Source organism: Palaemon carinicauda, chromosome 6 (assembly GCF_036898095.1).
Source record: "Palaemon carinicauda isolate YSFRI2023 chromosome 6, ASM3689809v2, whole genome shotgun sequence".
In the NCBI taxonomy this organism is placed as follows: Eukaryota; Metazoa; Arthropoda; class Malacostraca; order Decapoda; family Palaemonidae; genus Palaemon; species Palaemon carinicauda.
The window spans coordinates 113975933-113995624 of record NC_090730.1 but is presented as its reverse complement, the minus strand read 5'-3'; the positions used below and the strand labels follow the sequence as shown (position 1 = coordinate 113995624).

Genomic DNA, 19692 nt, shown 5'->3' with positions numbered 1-19692 from the left:
AGATGAAAACTGGCCAATATCAGACATGGTCTTTCTATGCCATAGAATACCAGCAAATTTTCTTATATACATATATATATATATATATATATATATATATATATATATACATATATATATATATATAAATATATAAGTATAAATATGTCTATATATGTATATATATGCATATATATACATATATATATGTATATATATATATATATATATATATACATATATATATGTGTGCGTGTATATATATACATATATATATATATGTATATATACATATTTATATATATATATATCGAGAGAGAGAGAGAGAGAGAGAGAGAGAGAGAGAGAGAGAGAGAGAGAGAGAGAGAGAGAGAGAGAGAGAGACTGTCCTTAAATGTTTATGGAATGAATGCCATCAAACCGATGAAGGCCTTTGGTTTCTCATCAGGGGTTTACTGGTAAGGTTGCTAACAATATCTTAGTGTGTAACTGACGTCACAGAGAACTTATATCTAACATTTCTTAGAATTTCACATGCATGGGCAAGGAAAATGTGGTAGATAGGTTGTCTAAGTTCCTAGAAGAACCGACTTGCATGCTGCTAAATCCACTCCCTTTATAAGAGCTGACCCAAGCATGTTCTTATGTAAATGTAACCACCTTAAATTCTACAAGAGATTATTTCATCAAAGAACTAATTGGGAGAATAGAGAAGAGTCAAAGATTGCAAAAAGATGGAGCCTTAAAATAGTACATGGAGAGAGTTAAAGACAAAATGGTAAGCCAAGAATACTCAATCAGTGGACCAGAAGGGTACAGTCTTCCAGTAAAGGCTGAAAAACAAGTAAAGTAGGCCAGAATTTAATCCAAAACTCAAATCCGTTATACAATAAACAGAAGAAAGAAATTTTGAAGTTAGGTGCCCGGCAAAGAGTCGAACTTAAACACAGGATTGAGCAAAGCATGCTTGAGAGTCAGCATCGGATGGCAGAAGGCATAAAAAATGCCTACAATAAACTACACAAGCTTTTAGAATTATCAAACTTCTGTCAAAGTATGGTAAAATTAACCTAAGAAGCCTTTTCCTAAAATTTGAGAAAGTCATGATGAGTTACAAGTGCACCCATTTTGCTGCCCAAGCTAAATGTGAGGGCAAATGGCGCTTTTGAAAGTTAACCATGTATTACTGACTATCAATTGATAAAAGCAAAAGTTTTATGGGGGCATTTAGACTAGTTTGTAAATCCTTTGTACCAAAAATTGATGCTGTGACGCCGATAGTAGAAGTGTCAAACATCATAAAGGCTGCTGTCATGGCAGATAATTGGATGCTAATGATTAAGTCGTTGGTACTTTATGCAGGCCGAGATTAAATTGGTTTCTGTATAATAGCTTGTCTTCTTCACGAAAGTGTATTCCATATCTTATGTAAAACTTTCTCTTGCTATAGAAAGTGTCCCAAGGCTCTACAAATGTAACTTTCTGTTGCTGGCATATGGAAATTAACATCTAATTTATTCCTGCGGCCTTATTGAGGGTGAAGTGTCTGACATTGAGTCTTGGGAGAGTATCTACAAGAAATTGTATCATCGGTCTTGTTCCTAGCCGTTTCAAAAACAATTTCTAGCTGTTTAACCAAAGGTTCTGTTTGGTCAGTAGCGTCCTTTCTTAGGAACAGATTATTTCGCTTGCCTGAACAAAAATAGTGGTCCTGCTGTTTTTCGTTGCAGTTTTACTAACTACTTCTCTCTTTTGTGCGATGGCACCTGGACAGGACCTGACATTTCTCTTCTTTTTGAGGCTGAAGTGCTCCTCTTGGTCCTTTACTATGGAGTCTACGATTAACACCGTCTCGTCTTCCTCTTCATTTGCTAGGAGGGAGAATCTGTTTCTGGTAGCAGTTACATTTCTAGGCTGTTGTTTTGTCTTACTTTATGCCAACCATCCTCTAAGGGGTTTCATTAGCACTTTGTTTTTGTTAGTAGTTATTTCCTCTAAGTTGTGTCATTGAGTTTTACCGTATTTTGTATCTCTCGGATACTAATCCCATTTTCTACATTATCTATGACTTCTGTGTTTCTTATTTCCAACTCTTGGACTTGGACATAATTCCGATCATTTGTTTTCTTAGTTCTTGATTTTTATTTTTAAAAAAGATTTTTGTTTCCTGTTCCTGGTGGCAGAACAAACATACACCATTACTTCTTTGAAGTCGACACACTAGTTGTTGATCTCACACTTTAAGCATGTCACCCCTCTTCAATTTCTTTATAGTATTGTTTGATACATATCTATTTGGAAATATTTGCTAATTAATTCAATACTTACATGCTTTGTGACCACTAACATACAAACGGGGGTTGGCTAGTATTTACCCAACTGCGGACGCATCCGCTTAGTCCCAGATGACTTTCCTTTTTTTTCTGTCTTTAATCTCCCATGAGTGCTATTTAACCAACATTTAAATCTCCTCAATGTTGGGACAGCAATAACCCTCTGCAATACCCAACTGAACAGCACAAGGTAGAAGAAGCCTGTTTTCCAGTTAGGATTTTAAGCGGAAGGCTAGTGATTACAGGGATTTCCGGACTTCCATAGACTCCTATGTACAACTGAGAATTACCAAGAAGCAGCAACTGGGATACTGTATTTAGTTGGCCAGGCACAAAAGCTCTGTTAATATAAAGAACAGTTGACACTTTCTCTAGAGAGAGAGAGAGAGAGAGAGAGAGAGAGAGAGAGATTTTCTCGTTAGAGGCTAAGGCTACATCTGTGTAGTTACTGTAGTAGGACAGAGAGAGAGAGAGAGAGAGAGAGAGAGAGAGAGAGATTTTCTCGTTAGAGGCTAAGGCTACATCTGTGTAGTTACTGTAGTACGAGAGAGAGAGAGAGAGAGAGAGAGAGAGAGAGAGAGAGATTTTCTCGTTAGAGGCTAAGGCTACATCTGTGTAGTTACTGTAGTACAACAGAGAGAGAGAGAGAGAGAGAGAGAGAGAGAGAGAGTATTTAACTTGAATATTTTCTCGATAGATGCTATGAAGCAAGGTTTATTCTAGTCACTCTAGTGTGTAATGATACCCATTTTGTGCAGTTGTAATTTCAAAATGTGCAGTTTCAGATCCAGATTTGTACAGTTGTAAATTTGTACTTTGTTTTAATTTGCATGGATAGGGTGTCATAAACCAGAAAAGAGCCACAATAAAAGTCACTGATAGCGGACTAGAACTTATCTTTTTATTAACCCTACAATATAATACAATCATATATATTTCATAAATCATGATGTATGGCATAGAAAACCGCATTTCCCATAACAATTCATATCTTAGAGTGGGAGGATTATCAAACGTATTTAGAGTAGATGGGAAACCACAAGTGGTTGTGCATAGTCATACAACGAACAAAATCATAAACATGAAGTTAACCATGACTATGACAAGATATACTTATAAGCGTTCGTTAAACATCCCTATAACGTAATGAAGGCTACTTTTCAAATGGAATGTCCAGGTTTTATACATGAATGCTCTAATAGTATATATAAAAGACTGAAAGAGATGAAGGGAACAACAATGTTTACACATTGTAAAAGCAAAGTAACTACACATATGAAAACTATACATCTTCAGCAAAATATGCTGTAAGACAGTCACAGAGTATATATATATATATATATATATATGTGTGTGTGTGTGTGTGTGTGTGTCTATATACAGTATACATGTGCATATATATATATATATATATATGTACATATAATTCATATATATAAGTATATATGTATATATACAGTATGTATATATGTATATATGTATGTGTATATACGTATATATATATATATATATATATGTGTGTGTAATCAACCATTAATAGTCAACTGCAGAACAAAAGCCTCAGACATATCCTTCAACTTGCGTTTATTTATGGTCTTTCTATGCCAAGCAACATCCAAGAACTTTATTATGCTAAGGTCACTCTGCCCAAAGTCTATATATGTAGATCTCAACTCTGCCCTCCCGGATTGTCCCGAACCGTCTAGAACCTGATCGGGGGCGATCCTGGTAAAATCCGTAGGAGCTCCTTGGCAGTCCGGGATCTCACTCCGGATGTTTTTGAAGGTTAAAAACTTCCAGAGTGAACCTGAACGTTCGGAAAAGTCCAGAGCATTTGAGGACAAATGGATAAATAGGAAATAATAGGAAATATAGAAATAATAAATACTGAGAAATTTTCTCATGTGTGAAATCTTACATATAGTAAGAAAAAGATGAAAGAAATACCAGAAAATGGAAGTAGAATAAGTAAATTACAAAGAACAAAATAAAATGGAAAATAGTACTACTTATATACAAATTAAATGACGAATAAAGGAATAGCAGAAAATAATAGTAATATAATACAAAAGATCATATATCACAGTAACTGACAAATGGAGATTATGCAAGCGACAGAAACACGCATTTACATACAAGTAATAAAAATACTACCATGAAGAGGAAGCAAAATACTATTCGTTTACTTCCCATGAAATAATTTTGTATGTTTTATATCTTTTATTTTTTGCCTCCAATACCTAGCATTATTTGCATATCAATATTTGTCAGTTTTATTTACAGATAAGTATTAATCTTTTTATTAATATTTATTCTTGTTTGAAGATCTGTTATTATGAAATTTTCTTGGGTCAATATAAAATTGTTTATTTTATCTCTGACTCGTGTTCTAGTGTTAGTGCATATTAGCATAAACTCTCCAGGCCTCTCTCTGTCCTTATATAATTTATATATATATATATATATATATATATAATGTTAGAAATCTCAAAGCTCTCTCTCTCTCTCTCTCTCTCTCTCTCTCTCTCTCTCTCACACACACACACACACACACACACACATATATATATATATATATATATACATATATATATACATATATATATGTATATATATTTATATAAATCTCGTCTGATTACAAGTTCCTTAATAACCCTTGTGCAAGAATAATTCTCTCTCTCTCTCTCTCTCTCTCTCTCTCTCTCTCTCTCTCAATAAATCGCAATTTTATCGTCTACTGTCTTTTCTTCCCGAATCGACAAGGACCACCCCGGATCATGGTCCTGACGGTCCGGAGCAATCCTTGTTAATGCTGGATAATCCGTAGTATAACCGGTTTCGGTGTGACCTTAGCATATCTGTGCGAGTCAGTTGTATCAACAACACGTATGGAGAGATGTAATTATAGAAAGCTAATAGGTATGGGTCTCTGGTAGATTTTGGTCTGCGGATATGTATGACGTGACAATTCATACCAAAAGAGTTACAATAGCCCACTCCTAGATGTGTGTGTAATTGATTCTATATAGTTTCCTTACAAAATAATCATATGATATAGATGGCCTTTCGCCACCTCTATCTCCATCCTACAACCCATCCCCTCCCCACCAGTTTGAGAACCACTAGTTTAGGTCATTCGGGCCTCGCATCAGAGTTTGTACAGATGTAAATTTTTCTTAGAAAAAAAAACCCTGCTATAAAGGATACTTCTGCGTAGTACCGAGAGAGAGAGAGAGAGAGAGAGAGAGAGAGAGAGAGAGAGACTATTCATGTTGACTTTGTATGACGAGGGAAGCGAATGAAGAAGGTAGTTCATATCATATTTCAAGTGCCAGAGAGGAATACCAGATTGTTCAACCACTCAAAGACCTACGTAGGCCAATGGTGCTTTTGCTTGTTCATTTATCTATCTATTGATTTTCTTTATCTTTTATCATACAGAAGTTATTATATTTAATTTTCGTTTTTGTACATAGTATAACTGCTTTGTCTTCTTGTGATCCTCTTGTTTATTTTTAATCTACTAGTTTTATTACCAAAGTAACTAAGCAATTTCTTAATCCAAGTACAGTATTATGTTTTCTTTAAATAGTTTACTTTCCAGTAATTCTTACATCTATTCCCAATCATATTTAAATCACATTAATTTGTGGTAATTTCTTTAAGCCTTTTCAGTCACATTTTCTCTCGCTCTCTCTCTCTCTCTCTCTCTCTCTCTCTCTCTCTCTCTCTCTCTTTTTTCTGCTAAAATTTGCAATTCTCTTACAACTCTAATTCCCGTGAGCTTCCTTTCACTGTATATTCAACTTCTGTATTTACTTATCTTCCTCTCTTGTTGAATACTATTTTTTTTTCTTTTTTTTTGCAGTTTAATCGTTGTGATTTCCTTGTTTTCCAGTTTATATTTTACTTTAACCGTCATTCACATTGCAGTTTATCAAGAGCCTTTCGTGTTTTTATGTTTATGAGACAAATCGGCCTGTTTTTGCATTGTCATCGGTAATAAACCTGGTATGTAAAAACTGATGCTTAAAATGGGCAGAGATATGGAGACAGATCTGAGGAAAAATTGAAAACCATACTGGTTGAAAATCATAACTACTAAAATTTAAGAAAAAATACAAATAAACAAGGACAATAACATTCCTTTTCCCTGATTAAACAAACGAGATTATGATAAAAAAAATTCTTATTTACCATTAATGCTGAATGAGTTGATATGATATAATTATTATCTTAGTTGTGTGTGTGTATTAGCCCATGCATGTTATGCAAATTTGGTCGTCCTTCTTCCATATATAGAAGGTATCTTTGTGAGATTAGTGTCATCATCATCATCAGTATCTCCTCCTACGCCTATTGATGCAAAGGGTCTCGGTTAGATTTCGCCAGTTGTCTCTATCTTGAGCTTTTAATTCAATACTTCTTCGTCATCTCCTACTTCGTTTCATAGTCCTCAGCCAAATCAGCCTGGGAATTCCAACTCTTCTAGTGCCTTGTGGAGCCCAGTTAAAAATTTGGTGAACTAATCTCTCTTGGGGAGTGCGAAGAGCATGCCCAAACCATCTCCATCTACCCCTCATCATGGTCTCATCCACATATGGCACTCGAATAATCTCTCTTATAGTTTCATGTCTAATCTTGTCCTGCCATTTAACCCCCAATATCCTTCCGAGTGATTAGTGTCACTGAATAATTTTACAAAAGTATAGAGAATAACTAGCAATTTAAAATAAAAACAATTCCTGGATAATTTGAAACAGAGAAAGAAAACCTGTGAGTCCAGGATTGTTCTAATCAAAGAGAAGCTTGCAGCTTTCATTATCGGATTCAGTCAATCAACAGATATAATCGGAAGCGAAGGACCAAACTGAACACTGCTCATTTCTATTTCCTATTCCAAGTCTCTCTCTCTCTCTCTCTCTCTCTCTCTCTCTCTCTCTCTCTCTCTTCGTTCTAGTACAAAACAAATTATAACATTAAGTGCTTTAATGATATCTGATGATCTAATGTCGATGTTGAGAGCAGTACGGTAATAATTAAAAAGGATGTTTGTTCATAAAATCCAGATGCTCATATTATACCTGCAGAATCATACCTGAATCTCAATTACTTTTAATATTTCATCAATAATAGGAATAACGTGGTTGCTGTTCACGTATTGCTCCGTCTAATTTCACCGAGAAATAAAACCAATTTTAAAATTATCGATATTCTGAATATTTTCACATTTGCTAGAAAGAATATCACTGTGAGAACGGAGGTAGAGATGGCTAAGAAACCATACAATTATGATAAATTGCACCTTAAATAAATCGAAAAATCCTTGGATGTTGATCAACAAACAAATGAAGAAATGTTGATCTAAACAAGAACCGAGGAAATAAATTTACGGAGCCTAATCTCTCAAATATTCGTTTAGTAACTCAGATTCAAGAGCATCAATATATAAAACACCAAAAAGTCTTATAGATAAGCCAACTAAAAGTAGAGACGCTATGCAAAACAAGTACACGAGCAGGAATTAACTTAAGTTAATAGTGGAATTTCTCTATTGAATAAAAGAAGTGTCCTTGTTAGCTCAGAAATTATATATTCTCCAACGCAATTCTTAAAACTACCATCTTTGCATTTTGGCCTATTCTATTATATAAGTAAATGCGTATAACTCTATAATCATCCAATATAATTTCATTGTTTCTTCTTTTTGGAATAATGCATTCTAAAGAAAGTAATACGCAGATTTAGATTAAGAAAAAGACTAGATTTTTTTTTTCACGCACCATCAATTGCTTTTGTTCCGAAGATTATAAGCATCTTTGAGTACTGAAAATGACACTCTTATATCATTTAATCTCATCTATTTTTCAATTCCATTTTTCTCTCTTTTTCTGCATTTTTATAAAACATAAATGTGTTGATCTCTTACAGTATTATAATTCTTAACTTAATTTTCGGGCGACAGTTATTGTAGTGACAACCCGTACTACTAACAGATAGATATTCATACAGGATCAGAATTTATACTTTAAAAATATCCACTGCTTTTAAAATGTACCCCTGAGATTTTCCCTTGTTTAGCATGTCCTCGTTGAGTGTAACTAACATCAATATGGATTTTGGGGCTTTAAAGGAACATTTTACTTTTTGCAAATGTCGTCCAGGCGGTGGCAGGGCTCGTACTGGGTATAGAGACGACTCATACACATTAGATACTACCTAAAAGCCCAATTAATAACCTGATATCTAGTAACCCTGACATCTGAAATAATGGCTAGACACTCAATAAAAGTTGAAATATAAGAATCCAATAAAAACTTACTTTTATTTATACAAAAATAGATCTTACAAAATTTACAACATGGTGATGCAAAATCATTGGTTAAATTTTCTTGACCAAGTAAGAATAGATATAAAAGTATTCCTAATATGACATGAACCTAATTGTTTATAACCTAAATCGAATTATTTACAACTTAATTTAAAGCATATTAACACTACGTACAAGCGAAGTTGTAAAGTGGTGGAACTGTCTCGATGGATAGTCTTGACGATGGGTCCTGCGCCCAAACTGTCTTAATCACCCTTTGTCTCCTTTAAAACTCGTACTCTACCTGAAAAGTAAAATTAACTATATTATTTTGTTTAAACCAAAAAGCCTATAAAGTCTTCATTAAAAGGTTATGCTGAAATTAATAGGACTCTGAAGTTTAGCTTACTGAAAAAAATTCAAGACAACATTAGGGTAAAGAATTAGCATAAAGAAAAATGTAAATACTGCAAAATAAGATAAGAATTAGGTAAAAATACATGGTAGAGTAAATTGTACATAAGGACCAGTGGGGGTCACTTTGTTTTAACTAACCTAGGCTATGCCAAATTATAAGAATAAATAGACCAGAATAAAATAAAAACAAACAATCCCCAAATTGTTGGTAAGCAGCCATGATGCTACACCCCGTTGAAGGCCTCTTCTTAGGCTGTGCAGGTTTGGAGAACACCCTTTGGCACAATCGTCCGTAGCATGTTTAAGAAAATATTTATGATGGGATCCGAAAGAGAATAAAAGTCATTAGAATTTGCAAAATGCAAACAATGTCACAAAGAAAAATATCTTTTTGACTAGGGTCGTAACCAGGAGGGTAACCCATACATTGCCTAGCCTTTCTGCACATGTCTCCCCATACAATCCCCCTTTTTAAATAAAAAAAAAATCTAAACATAAATCCTACAACTTTGACATCACCAAAATGCCTTACTTGTTACTTGTATCCACTTTTCATATAGACTAGTCTAGGAAATGTTCTATAAAAAACACTTTAAAATCCGTAGATTTTAGCCATATATATATATATATATATATATATATATATATATTAAGCATGTTTTTCATAAGTTTATTTCACTTGCAGGACATTTATTCATAAGAAAATTTACACTTACACACTTCACTTCTTGTTTTTCCCCCGAAAATAAGTATTCTATTTCTTTTATTTACATGTACGGGTCGTACCCAAACCAGGAATCTCCTGTCCACATTTTGCTTATGATACTTCATGGCAGGAAACTTGAGAGGTCAACTTTATTCACACTCGTATTATATGAATAAGAATGCATTTCATATAGAAATCTGCTCAAACTTAATCGCACCATATTTTTAGTCATGGTACTCTATATTATTTGACAGGAAAATTACAATGGATAGGGCAAAAAACTATTGACAAAATAGCAGAGGAAGCTCCTAAATATTGGCGAGGTCACTGATCTGGCTCAACCTGCTTCTTCTTCCTCTGTTACAGTCGTTACATCTCAGATCTCCTACCACTAGATGCTGCATGAACCGAGCTTTCATACGTGTAGGTGACAGCCATCTTGGGGAAGGGAACTTATCAAGGTTGCTCAGTATAGATTAAGATCTTCAGTCCCATATATCCGTGTTTGGTATCAAAATGAAGAACTTTTCAATCCCCCCCCCCCCCTCTCTCTCTAGGCATGTTGTACTTTGAGATCAATATTCGTATTGCTAATTGCCAGATTAACCGACTCCCTACTCTCATATAAGATTGCTTTCTCGAGCGACACCCGAATCTTAGAATCCCACCGATTCGACAACTTGATTAGGAAGACCATTCCACAAATTGGTCACAGCTGGAAGAAAACTTCTAGAATACCTTGTAGTATTGTTCCTCATGATGGAGAAAGCATGATTATCAGACTATTTGATATAGCCGTTGTTCATTGCTTCCAGGCACAGTAGAAGATCTGACTTTGACACTGTTTGTTGTTGTTGTTGCAGATTGCCTGGCCCATACAACCAGGAAAGGGTTATTACACACTCGCAGCCCGTAGGTGTTTGGTTGGATTTTGTGTTTGTAGGTGATTTAGGATATGGGGTAATCTGCAACTTTTATTTGTAGGTGGTTTGGGATGGGATGTGGGACCAGGATAATCAGCAACTTCTATTCATTGCCAATTCAGCTTTCCTTATCTTTAGAGGTACCCTAGCCTCTTTAGGTGAAAAGAAAAGGAAGAATGTGACCTAAGGGAGGAGTCATCCCTCCAATAGAACCCACTGGCTCCCGTTGTTCAGTTAAAGAGAAAGAGGTACAGCAGTAAGGCTTGATGAGTAGAACGACTAGGGAAGGAGTTAGGAAATGTTCAGTTTGAGACATTGGTATAGGAGAAAAAAACTTCCTTAGTAGTTTGAGCTTCAGTTTTTAGAATGAGCAATACTACAAAGTTTCAGCTTGAGTAGGAGAGCGCTGAAAAGGAGAGTTTGGCTAGCAGAAATGAGTGGCAAAGAAATGTTGGAATAAACATTCCAGTACCTGAAAATACTAGAACAAAAAATAGAAAAAACATCTTGATTATGTGTTATAGTCATTGAGACGTCTACATACTTGTCAGATTGAATATTTAGTTGGGTATGAGTCCTGAACTTTAAAAAGAGAAGAGAATTGCAAGTGAGAGAAGCGCTAAAAAGAGGTTAAGCAGAGAATTACAAAGTTAAGTTACTTTGGTTCCAAACTGGTGTTGGTAATCATGTTATCTTGGGGGAGGGTGGCTGCGGAGAAAAGCTGAGAATGTATCAATATTAGCGATGATGTGTTTTGCGATTGTTGTCGCAGTTACAGGAAAGTTAGAGTTGAAATCCTGTCTTAGTAGGCTTGTTTCTGGACAAGGCAACAGGTAGTGTTACAGAGGTTTATCTGTCAGTTGCTGACAGTTGTTGCACAGCCGTGCTCGTCTCTGCTGTGCTGGTGGGTGCTCGTCGTTATTGATGCTGATTTTCCAGTTGTATGGATACCCCACTCACAATCAGCAAATAATGACTGACACCTGGCAAGGAGTTTTTCTTGCAAGAGGATGCGGGATCAGGTTAGTTGTATATACGTACCATTTGGCTGATTTGAAGATGTCAAGGAGGACTCGCCTTACCTCACTTGTTTTTGCATGATGAAAAAGATTGTCATTTGTCCTTGATGATTTTAAGTGAAGGTTTAAGTGTGATACTTATTTTCTGACACATCAAGGCTGACTTGGCTAGGTGATAGGCCTCGTCATTGCTGGTGATTCCAGTGTGACTTGGAATCCAATTCAAGATGATCTGCCAGTTGTTGCTTTGGTTAGCTAGGGCTAGATATTGTATTGCTGTGATTATGTATATATTTTTAGTGGGTTGTTGTTGCTGAGAAACAGAATGGCTTATCTCGAATCCGTGTGATTTGCTGTATTTCCTCCAGGTAGACTAGCCGAGTGTTCTAGGGCTTTTTCAATCACCACTAGCTCAGTTTTCAGGGTGAAAATGTAGTTGGAAAGCCTCCAGTTTTCTCTGTAGCCTGATGGAGAAACAGCTGCTAGCTGCAGGAATATTACAATCAAGTGATCCATTAGTATAGGACATGTTGGGAGCAGAGGTGCTGTTGATTGCATTTTTGGCTGTTGCTGTAAGAGTTTCTGGCGTGCAGAGAGCTTTGCTTACAGCTGGGAGGATGGTAAAGTTGTACAGGAAAGGGTCTGGTGACCACGGGGCAGGAGTGATGTAGCTGCTGTGCTTTCATTTACCTTTTGTCTTGAAGGCTTCATTTGCATTTGCATTTTTTTAAGTGTATCTAGCAGCCTCTTTGTGTGTGTCTTTGGAGGAACCATCTCCTCCACCAAGGGGAGGAGTCTTTTGAGTCTTGTTCAGAGGGCAGTCTCTGTCTGCTTTGATTGATTTAAATATGATGCTGCAATTTCTGATGTTGATCCTTGCTGAAAGGGAAATTAGATTAGTTTTGGCTCTTAAAAAGTAAAGTCTGGTCCACATTGGAGAGCCACTGATGAGTCTCGGGGCATTGTTTTGTACCACCTCTAGGGAGGATTTTTTAGTTTTGCTCAGTGAGACGAGCGTAGGTTCCTCATAATTGATGTGGGAATGAATTGTTGAATGTACAATTGTCTTAGGAGGATGTTTTATACTCCATATTTGAGGGAGGTCATTCATTTCATGGCTGGGAGGCGAATTCATGTTTTCTCTCAGAGGTGGGTTTCTTCGTTCGTTAGCAGGTGATAGAATTTTGTTGATGATTACAACTAGATGCATAAATTGTTTCACCCATTTTTCTTGAAAGGTGACTGGCTTCTTGGTCCTTGGTGTAGTTCTGAGTCCATGCCAGTAGGTGTCCTTATACTCTTCTCTCTACGATTGTGAAGAGGATTGCTAGGGAGCTGGCTAGCTCAAAGGCTTTCTCGAGGTTAAGAAAGATGACATAGGCTTTTTGTTGTTGATTGTTGTAAGGACATCGGTTACATATTCTTGAGTGCCTAGGCCTTCTTTGAAGACATAAAGTCAAGGATGTAGTTGGCCTATTATGCATTGCAGTCTGCTGAGTACCATTTGTTCAGCGACTTTCTCGATGCAGCTAATAAAGCTATGGATTGGTAGGCGTCTGGTTCTTTGGGTTTTGGGACAGGTTTCGTGTCTTGTTGTTTCTATGTTATTGGTCCGAGTTTTTCAGTGTATATTCTGTTGATTATGTGCAAGTACACCAACTTTACTGGACTTCTGATATTCCTTAGCATACTGTAAGTGATTATGTCAGCTCTAGGGACAGTGTCTCTTCTGAGTTTATGAGAGCCATGTTGAGTTCTTTCATTCTATAGGGGTTGTCAGTGTCATCTGTCATGTTGCATGCTGCTTCAATAATGTTATTCCTGATTGGCAGTTGAGTTCTATGCTTATTTGTGGTTTGCAGAGGAAGATTTGTGCTTTTGGCTCAGCAAGCAAAGGTTTTTGCAATTTTATTTGCTTCTCCTAATAGGTCTGGGTGGGTGACTCTGGGTGTGCTGTTTCCCAGAGATCTTGTTGAACCAGACCCATGTCTTTGCTAGAGATGTATTGTTGTTGATTTTGAGACACCATGAGTACTATTTGCCTATTGCAACTTCCAGTGTTACTTGTAAAGAATGTTTAGTGGTTTCAACTAGTAGAGCATGAAGTTCCTTAGTTCTGTGTCTTCTGAAGGGCTTTCTGGTCTGGTAGATTCTTGCGTTCTTCTCCTTGATGCGGCTGTTGTAATACCAAGCATCCGCAAACATTGTTCCTGAATACTTTTTCAGAGGCATAGATATACTGGCGGCAACATCAAGCTGTTTGTTGACGTCTCGTGATAAAATGCAGATTTTGTTGTGGGGTTCTTTATATATTCAAGAGCCCATTCTGTCGTATATTGCTCGAATCTTACCCAGTTTGCAAAGTCTGGGTTCCACCTTTAGGGGGAGGAGGAGGAGTGGGTTATTTCTCAAGTTCAAGGCCAATTTCTATTGCAAAGTGAGCACTTGTTACTACAGGATACATTCACCGGTTAGTACCCCTTTGGATGGTGCTTGACAGGAAGGTGAGGTCTAATCGACCTCCCCTTAGATGGGTTACCTCTAACAGATTGTTGAGCAATGTTATGTCTGGATATTTTTGCTAGAGGGCGTGAAGGTGTTGGTATATCTGGTTTGTTGCCAATATTAAGTTCAAGAACGGGTTATGGACGTTAAAATCGCCTGCAATGATTGTATCATTTTCAAAGGAGGTGGAAAAGAGCCCCTCCACATTGATGCTTTTGTTTGGAGATGTATAAACATTGTGGATTGTGATGTTGTGGCTAGCACAGACACTTGAACACTGAGTATCTCTGTTTCTGTCCCACAGTCAATACTTTGTACTCTCTTTGAGGGGAAGCTATTCTTGATGAGAGTACTTAATCCTCTCGTGGGTGGTTTTAGATATGTGGTATACACTTTATATCCTACAAATTAGAAGGGTGCGTTCTCAATTAACAAGGTCTCTTGCAGCACAATAATTTAAGGATTTTGCACTGAGGTTTTGGATTGTAGGAAGGTGAACTTGTTTCTAAGTTCACAGGCATTCCATTGGGGGACTTTCACTTTGGTGTTGTTGAAAGTTACTTCGTTGGTGAGTGTGTTTGTATTAGGAGGCACCATGAAGAGACTAGGGTACAGAGTTCTTGGGAAGCACTATTGACAACAAAATCATCTAGGGCTTGCTGAGTAGTTAATACTATGTACATTTAAAATGTTACTAAGTGTGTTGGATAAGACACCCATGGGGCAAGTGATGGGGTCATGGTCATTCTAATCAGTGGAGGGTGGTTTAAAGGGAATGGAGGGGCGCAAGGTGCTTGAAGGGCTTCTGACAGTGGATCTAGGGAGGTTGCAAAAATCACTAAAAGAATTAGTAGTGACAGGGGTGTGGGTTATTAATGAGGTGGATTTTAGATGGGTTTGCTCAGAAAGAGTTAAAGGGATGGAGGCTAAAGGTGAATTTTGGCGAAGGTGAAGTAGGAAGATAGGAGGGGGCTGGTTGTGACTTTGGAGGAGGTTTTTGCAGACGTTGAGGTTTAGGTTTTTGCAGAGGACGTAGAGGAGAGGAAAGTTCAGGAATTGTAGGTCTTGTTGGATAAGGATTAGAACGGAGGGAGGTGTGGTTGGTTGTGGGAGAGGTGTTGATAGAAGGTTAGTGGGTTCGACCTGGCTGACGTGGCTGTAGGTTGTAGTGGGGATCTGCTCCTTGATAGTCGGCGATACGTTGGAGCCTTACCGTACATCTGATCTGCCAAGCGTGGTGAGAACCTCAGCAGTTAGGGTTCGTTGTCCAGCCTTGAATCTAGAGATGCAGTGGTCGGTGGGGTGTTGTCTGGTATTGCAGATGGCACAGATCTCTGAGCTAGTGCTGAGGCTCCTGAGGTGTCCAAACTTCTGACACCTGAAGCATCTGAGGGGTTCTGGAAAGTAGCCCTCCATGTTGAAGGTTCCCCAGTAGCCAAAGAAGATCTATGGAGGTCTCTGTCCCATCTATACGGCTTCGAGCTAGTAGAATCTCCTTCCGGATTTTCCCTCCCATCTCTCAGCCGAGAGATAGATGGATGGTTAAGCACAGGTTCAAGAGGTAGGTCGAGGTCGTAGTTTATAATTATGGTCATCGTAGTTTATAATTATGGTCATCTGCTTCTCTGAGGGGTTGTGGTACTAGATGTTGTCCTGCTGCACAAGAAAATTTGAGGTCTCCTTGTCCTGTGCAGAGATGACGAGTTCTCCTAGGCGATTAGATCTGATCGTCATCTTTAGTTGCAGATGTTTAGCATCCTTTACAGCAATGGCAGCATAGGAGATCATGTTGGGGCCAGGAGTAAGCCGGAATCTGTTTGGCCAGGTAAAGGTACTGTCAGTGGTCTCTGGTGGAGGTGGTTGCTGGGCATGGTGGGTGATGGTGTCATTGTTGTCCTCTGCTTCGTTGTTCTCGCGGTTCTCCGTGTTTTCTTCATTGTTTTTTTTTGGTGTTTCCTGATGTGTTCCAGGTCTGGTTAGTTGGACATGGTAGGTTGTTTCCTGTTGTGACTTCGTAAGGTGAGGCATCTGAGCTTCATTATCTTTCCTTTCTCCACTCGAGTATGAGGGGAGTCGGAGAGGATGGAGGGGGACAAGCCTCTGGCTGCCATCCAAACACACGATGGTAGCCAATAGCTGCTCGTCGAAGTAGCAGATGGGCGTGTCGTTAGCGTCTCAATAACACTAAAAAAAAGGTGTGTATTTTGGCGCAGTTCAAAATTCTCAAATACAAAACTCGATAAACACTGTTTTTGGACGATTAAACACGTCATAAGGCTCACAAAAACAAGGTGAGAGATGACTTTGACGCTAACCGTAGTTTACCTCCCAAGGAAACAGGCGGGGCATCTGCCTGATTCTCATGGGTATTAAAATATATAAATATATATATATATATATATATATATATATATATATATATATATATATATATATATATAAATATATATATATAAATTTCCATCACGAGACTGGCAGGCTATGTACTGACGTAAAAACAACTGTTGGTCTTTCTTCATGGCAGAAGTATGAAGCTTTATCTTGATTTTTTTTCTCTGAGGAATTCTAAATAAAAGCATATTGTTCTTTTTGGCCGTTTGTTCCCTGGAATGCGTTTGGTCACTTAAGCTTCATATTGCGCAACCCCGGTTTCCTTTGCTGATGTAATCGAATTGAAGATTGTAGAATTCATTATTACCTCCACCAATGAAGTTGGAGTGGGGTTATGTTTTCGCCTGATGTTTGTCCGTTTGTCTGTTTGTTTGTTTATTTGTTTGTTTGAGAACAACTTCCTGGCCACAATTTTACTAATAGAGTAGAGCACTTTCAGGGTTTAATAGTTATGTTGAGATGTGGGAGTGATTCAGTTTTGAAAGTCCTAGTAGGTCATAGGACAAGGTTAACGTCGAGAAAAAGTTTGACCGAATTAACCCTAACCTCTATAAATAAGAGAGCATACCTCCGCCACGGAGGTATGCTCTACTGAGTGCCCCTCTAGTTCACTTTGTGTTTTGAAAAGGGTTACCATGCTCTTGAAGGGTGTGCTAAATCGCGATGGTTTTGCACAATACTCAATAATAAATACATCCTGCTGCATTATAAGTAATGCAGATCGCTCGTTAAACTGAATTAAATTCACTGGAACTAAAGTTTGAGTGTCAGCAGGGTTCTGTATTTTATGTATTGCAAGATAGAACACTGTTAGATTAGGTATTATTTATCAATTATCATTTAGCTATAGTTGCTCGCGAAGAAATTACGGGTTCAATCCCATGAATTTTTCGCGAAACTATTTCATAAATGAAAGCCAATGTGTATCACTCCAATTGCACCAAACTTTGGTACTTTCTAACACAATTTGAACAGCTTCTCCATTAGCCGCCGCACTATAGTGCTAATCTCTCTCTCTCTCTCTCTCTCTCTCTCTCTCTCTCTCTCTCTCTCTCTCTCTCTCTCTCTCTCTCTCTCTCCTGACCCGACCCTCTTGACCGTTGCACATCGTCGTCTTGATTCACTTGTTGCTATGACATGTCTTTATCATTCTCTCGACATCTTTCTTTCTGTCCATCACTTGAGATAAGCGATAACATGTTTCATGAGAGAGTCACTCTGTTTTTGTTCCATTTCGTCTGTTTGGACTATGGGTAACCTGAATGAAAATGTATCAAAGAAATTCGTTCTTTTGACATTCAGCTATCGAATGGAAGCTTGATTTAATCATTATGATCTAAACAATTAGACAGACTTTTGTCTTCATCCAGAGAACATGTAAGTATATGAATCCTTCTAGTAACATTGTCGACAAATATGAATATATTAACTTTTCCTGAAGTTATTTCTATATATAAAATAAGAAATTCCTACTTTGCAACAGGTCATCTTCTATTAAAGCTGTCTATAATAACCATGGTAAAAACATTTATATTGACCATAAGACGTAATTTATGTTAAAAACGATGAATTTTGTAGTTTCTTAGAATCACGAAATAATTAGATTTCATTGATTTACGTGACGCTGTGTCCGAGAAGCATCGGAGAATCGAGTTCTGACCCAGCTTTCCATTCTTTGAATGAACTTTTCCGATAATCAGCTATAATGCTAAATAACGATAGAAGACAAATCCAATCTGAGATCAGCCAGTTACAGACAAAATATATTTTTTTCTTCTTTTTGAGGAGTGACGAGGAATGCTATTACCCACATTATCCGGAAAGAAATGTGACAGAATTTCTATTTCTTTATAGAAGGGTCCTTATAATAAATCAAAACAAGTGCTCGTTTGATGTAATATATATTATGGTGGGATTTTTAAGGATCATAATTTCCTGCCATCGGAATGGTTAATTAAAATTCAAGAGGGTTTCAAGAAAGTTTAAAAGTAATCCTTTTCAATGTCAGTGAAATAAAAGGTTGAAGAGTGAAGAAGGATTGGAGGGGCCTTACCACTTGGGAACCAATAGACTTTTAGAAGCAAAATGCAATGACTCATTTTGAAATCAATTGTATTGGAGAGTTTTCTATCTGTTTTACAGGATATTCCACAAGATAATCCTCCTGTCACTTTTGGTGGCAGTGGCTTCTGCTGCTCCTGCAGGTATGGTCTGTGGAAAAAGTTTACAGTTTCTCGTTTGCTTTGTTGAAGATACCTGAAAAGAAAGACTTAGAATTTTAATATAAGTTGCCTTATATTGAACATAAAAGCACCTGTTATGATAACCTCCATAATAGAGAACGCTCAACACTACTTGCACGGTCATTAAAATACAAAGAGAAATCATGTACTTCGTCTTAGAGCTATCTGCTTTTACCATCGACTGCTTTATTTCTTCAACCCTTTCTTTCTCCACTGTATCAAGTTAGCCATCCTTTCCTTCTTCCTTGAACACTCTATCTTTCTATTCTCTCAAAAGTTGCTTTTCGCGCTAATCCCATACTGGAAATTTCTTCATATTTTTAAACTTCTAACCAATATTTTGTTATTACTCTTTTTTTTCAAGAAAAATATTTGTCGCGAACGAAGTGAGTGACCTTATATGAAGCACAAAATTTTTTGAAGACTACTTACCCCACCCCATAGTCAGGTCATTCCTTTTCGCTGTAGAGTTCAGAACGAGGCGGGGGGGGGGGGGGGGGGGGGAAAGCACCTGATATCTTCGGCGGCGGGGTCAATAACTCTGATACCAATAATTATATTCAAATTAGATTTTAAGGAATTATTTAGATATAGATGTATATAAGATTTGTTTCTGCCAATTTTCATGTTCATACCTGCTAGAGGCATACCCTGGCTGTCACTTTTCTTCGTAAGTGATGATTTTTAGTTTAGAAAATCAGTGAGGAGCAGCAAAACACTCCTAGAGTTTTACAGATATCCAAATGATTTTCACAGGGTTTGATGGGTGTTATATGAACTACATTCATACCAATTTTCGCATTGATATTTGCCATAGAAAAGTCACAGTAGCCATTTTTCCATATCCGCGGGAGACCGATTTTCGG

The 19692-nt window shown here is 37.3% G+C and overlaps 1 protein-coding gene across 3 annotated transcripts in view; it reads left to right on the top strand.

Annotated features, from left to right (window-relative positions):
* The first annotated feature begins 17864 nt into the window (after nt 1-17864).
* LOC137642615 (filaggrin-2-like) overlaps nt 17865-19692 on the top strand; it is a 28011-nt gene continuing 26183 nt past the window's right edge. For 2 of the 3 annotated variants that reach the window (XM_068375324.1, XM_068375322.1), the window contains exons 1-2: nt 17865-17960; nt 18726-18787. In XM_068375324.1, the coding sequence (XP_068231425.1) occupies nt 17959-17960; nt 18726-18787 (64 nt within the window). In that variant the 5' untranslated portion in view covers nt 17865-17958. The other variant, XM_068375323.1, reaches the window with a different exon arrangement.